We start from the raw sequence: 4,522 nt of genomic DNA on the forward strand, positions 1-4,522 counted from the left end.
AACAGTAAAAATTATTAGAGATTACGGAGGTTTATTTGGAAGAGAAGAAGTTAATCCTGAACACATCGAAATCACTGGTGATGGTATTTGGTCGTAAGGCCATGGAAAGTGAAGATGTGAATTTTTTTCTTTAAAGGTGAAACTATACCAGTGAATAATGAATTTGTTTATCTTGGGGTAAAGTTTACTAGTAATGGGAAATTCAGTGGGCATCGGGATCTAGAGAATGCAAGGGGATGGTATATTAGCGGTGAAATAGCGAGGAGTAGTCTTAGACGGGTGAGAGATATTAGAGTACACCAGAAGATTTGGACAAGTAAGATAGAACCGGCGATGCTTTATGGAGCAGAGATCTGGGGCTATCGGAAAGGTCCAAAACTTGAGGTGTTTATGATGAGATATTATAAGAGGATGTTCGGACTATGGGATTCGTTTAGTAATTTGGTAATCCAGGGGAATTTAGGGCTAGTATCGCTGCGATCTATGAGGCTAGTGACCTTACCTTCCCTTAGACCTTAGTTCCTCCTGTGCCGCCAGAGGCACCCAGGGTATCCAAAAAGAGCCGCCAGTCGTCCCTCATATGTGCTGCTGCCCAGACGTCTTCCCACTGGGGTTGGACTATCGCATTGATGTGTTTTAGGTCCCGCTGGTACGTACGACGAAGTGTATTCTTCGGCTTCCCTCTTCTTCGGGTTCCCTCTGGTTGCCACTCCAGTACAGTTCTGGGGAGTCTATCTCCCGCCATACGGATAACATGCCCTAGGTAGCGCCATCTTCGTTGGCGTATGACATCTGTTACCAGGGGCTGGCGCGAGATAGACCGAACAGTCTGGTTGGTTATGTGGTCTCTCCAGTTAATGTTCAGTATTCTGCGAAGACAGTTGTTCTCGAAGGCAAGAATCCTCTTTTCTTGGTGTTGGTTTAGTTTCCAACATTCACAGCTATAAAGGAGGGCGGAGATGACGTTACTGTTGAACAGCCTCATTTTCAGTTTCAGGGAGTACTTTTTCGATCGCCACACTGGCTTTTGTCGATTAAAAGCTCCACTGACTTGTCCAATCCTAGACTGCACCTCCTTTTCGCTGGATCCAGTTCGTTCGACTGTACTTCCAAGGTATCTAAAATCCACTACCTGCTCTACTGTATTGTCCCCGCACTTTAAGCCCAGTGGTGAGTCGCTCGTTGCCATGCTTTTTGTTTTGTCCGAGTTGATCTTTAGTCCCAAAAGACTCGCTTTCTCTCGGATTACTTCGAGAAGATCCTGGAGCCTTTCCTTGTTTGCTTCCATCAGGGTGATGTCGTCGGCGAAATCAAGATCTGCTAGTCGTTTGTTGTCGCATATTTAGATACCAAACCCCGTGCAGTCTCGGAGCACATAATCGATTACAAGGACAAAAAGCAAGGGGGAGAGGACACACCCCTGTTTGACACCGGACATGATATGGAAATACCTTGTATTTCCTTCGTGGGTCCGAACGCAGCACTCGGTGTTTTCATATAGGGCAATGATCAAGGATACAAGTTTTTCTGGAATGCCGTAATATCGGAGGATATTCCACAGCGAATCTCGGTGTATTGAATCGAAGGCTTTTTCGAAATCCACAAAGACAAGGTACATCTTTTGCCTCCATTCATTGCATTCCTCGATCATCATGCGTAGGACATACATAAGGTCGAAGCAGGAGCGGGATGGGCGGAAGCCATGTTGCTCGTCTCGCAAGTGCTTATCTAAGGCTGTCTGGATGCGACGAAGGATTATCTGTGAGAATAGTTTCCCCGGGATAGAAAGGAGACTGATGCCCCTCCAGTTATCGCATGTTGTTGCATCTCCTTTCTTAAAAAGCTTGATGAGTGTGCTTTTTCTCCATTCTTCAGGGACTTTCTCTGATTTCCATATACATGCAAAGAATGTGATCCACACAGTTATGCAAGCGCCTAAAGAGGCTTAAATCATTTCTGCTGAAATCCTGTCGCTTCCTGGTGCTCTGCCGTTCTTCAGTTTGCGAGCGGCTTGTACCAGTTCTTCGGTTGACGGTTCTTCCGTATTGATTTGAAGTTCCAGGAAAGGGGTTGTGGGGATATCTGCTGTGTTCGGAGGACTAGGTCGGTTGAGAACTTTCTCGAAGTGTTGGGCCCAAACTTCAGAGATTTCATCGGGGGCTGTGACTGTCTTCCCGTTTCCGTCTTTTACTGGTCCATTTAGGTTGCGACGTTTCCCGATGATTTCATTGGTGATTTTATAGACGGCTCTGGAATCGCCGCGCTTGGCCGCTTCTTCTGCCATAGGTGCCTTTTGTTCTAGAAAGTTCCGTTTATCTCCCCTTGCGCTCTTTTTCACCAGCTTGTCTTGGTATCGATACAGCTGGTTACTCAAAACTGTGTCGCTGTTATCTCCATCATTTAGAAGACGTTGTTTTAGTTTCCGACGCTCTTCGATAAGGGTCCATGTCTTATCGGATAACCACTCGTCTTTGGGTCTTTTTTTTGTGCCCAATTGTTTCTATTGCTGTCTGGTTGTAGGCTTCTTTTAGGGTGGCCCAGGTTGTCTCTACAGTGGCTTCTCTATCCAAATCTAGAGCCAAGCTCTCAAACCTGTTTGTAAGCTGTATGTTGAACCTATGACGAACTGCTGCGTTTGAGAGCTTTTCAGAGTCGTAGGCAGGTTTCTCTTTGGTTTGGGATTTTTTGTGGCTTTCAGTTTGAGGGACAGCTTTGCAATCATCAAGGCGTGGTCTGAGGCGACGTCGGATCCTCTGTAGGCTCTTACATCTTGAAGGCTTGACTTCCACTTTTTGTTGATCAAGATATGGTCAATCTGGTTGTGGGTTCGACCATCAGGCGAGTTCCATGAGTATTTGTGGATAGTTTTATGCTGAAACTGGGTTCCTCCGATGATAAGGTCATTTGTTAGTGCGAAGTCAACTAACAGTATCCCATTCTCATTTATTTCGCCGAGGCCTTGGCTCCCAAGAACCTCAGGACAATAGGACTTGTCGCTCCCCACCTTGGCGTTGAAGTCACCAACAAAGCAGACGAGATCGTGGCTGGGGATATCCTTGGCGACAGCTCACCATGGTGAGATATTGGGTTAGAATACTGGGTATGCAGAGATTTACGGTAGCAAAGGCAGCATACTTAGAGGCGTTGAGACAGAATGGTTAAACAGGGTGGCCGGCGGAGATTAAGGATATCTTAGATAAGTGTGGATTAGGGGAATGGTGGAATGAAGGAAAGGGGATTATGGGTATGGAGGAAATAGTAATAAGGGAGGTACAAGAGAGGTTGAAGAACCAAGATATACAGATATGGTGGGCAAGTCTGGATCGTTCAGGGTCATTAAATTTGTATAGACAGATAAAGGGTAGTTGGGGGGAGGAAGTATTTTGGAAGGTTGGGTTAAGTAGAGAGGATTTGAAGGTTTATTTGGATTCGAGGTGAAATGGATTTTCGACTGGGGAGAAAAGAAGGTATCAAGGGAGGAAAGGGGAAAAGGTAGAATCTATTGCTTGTCCTAAGTGTGGATCTCAGGATGAAAGTTTAACACATTTTGTGTGTGAATGTGTCGAATTGAATAGTTGGAAGCGAGAGATGTATGGTAAAGAAAAATTGAATGAGATATGGATCGTACATAGAATGAAAGAAACAAATTTCCTGAGTATTAAAAGGATAGCAAGATTTGCAAGGATTGCAGCGGCACATCGGGAGCGTTTTCTTTACATAGTATTAATTTAATTTGGTTAATTTGTTGTTTGTTTGTTGTTATGTAATTTTCCTATGGCCCACGGTCTATTTCTGGAATAAATTATTATTATTATTATTATTATTATTATTATTATTATTATTATTATTATTATTATTATTATTATTATTATTATTATACATATATATATATACATATATATATATATATATATATATATAATATATATATATATATATATATATGTATACATATATCCTGAAAAGAGAAATCACCAATGCAACAGCAAAAACACAAAAAAAAGAAAAAAAAGGAGAGAGACAGAAGGAGAAAAGGAAGAGTGTTTTCCTAAATTAGTGATTAATATAGACCAGAACTTGAATGAGTATATATATATATATATATATATATATATATATATATATATATATATATATAAGTCAATAAGTATATATATATATATATATATATATATATATATATATATATATATATATATATATATATATATTATATATATATATATATATATATATATATATATATATATATATATATATATATATATATATATATATATATATATATATATATATATATATATATATATATATATATATATATATATATATATATATATATATATCGAATCCCAGTGTACCCAATTATTCGGTTTGGGACGGGGGTCAGTGGTGTGACCCTGCAAGCTTAGCCAGAGTCGACCCAGCTCTAATTGGGTACCTGGAGAAATCTGGGGAAGGTAAACAGGAAGGGTGTGCGAAGCACAGGATGGCTGGCCCCCAACGCCCCATTGCACTTCCT

At 41.1% G+C, this 4,522-nt stretch overlaps 2 protein-coding genes across 2 annotated transcripts; both read right to left on the reverse strand.

Annotated features, from left to right (window-relative positions):
- Positions 1-508: 508 nt before the first annotated feature.
- Positions 509-1,288, reverse strand: LOC136035204 (uncharacterized). The gene has a single exon (XM_065716808.1). The coding sequence runs from the start codon at positions 1,286-1,288 to the stop codon at positions 509-511; it is 780 nt and encodes a 259-aa protein (XP_065572880.1).
- Positions 1,289-1,342: 54 nt separating this feature from the next.
- On the reverse strand, positions 1,343-1,651 carry LOC136035210 (uncharacterized). The gene has a single exon (XM_065716821.1). The coding sequence runs from the start codon at positions 1,649-1,651 to the stop codon at positions 1,343-1,345; it is 309 nt and encodes a 102-aa protein (XP_065572893.1).
- Between the last annotated feature and the right edge of the window lie 2,871 nt (positions 1,652-4,522).

The sequence above is a fragment of the Artemia franciscana genome, chromosome 2 (genome assembly GCF_032884065.1).
Source record: "Artemia franciscana chromosome 2, ASM3288406v1, whole genome shotgun sequence".
NCBI lineage: Eukaryota > Metazoa > Arthropoda > Branchiopoda > Anostraca > Artemiidae > Artemia > Artemia franciscana.

What these genes read in the sequence shown, in the direction of transcription:
- LOC136035210 (XM_065716821.1), bottom strand. Translation starts at nt 1,651, where the DNA reads ATGATCGAGGAATGCAATGAATGGAGGCAAAAGATGTACCTTGTCTTT.
- LOC136035204 (XM_065716808.1), bottom strand. Translation starts at nt 1,288, where the DNA reads ATGGAAGCAAACAAGGAAAGGCTCCAGGATCTTCTCGAAGTAATCCGA.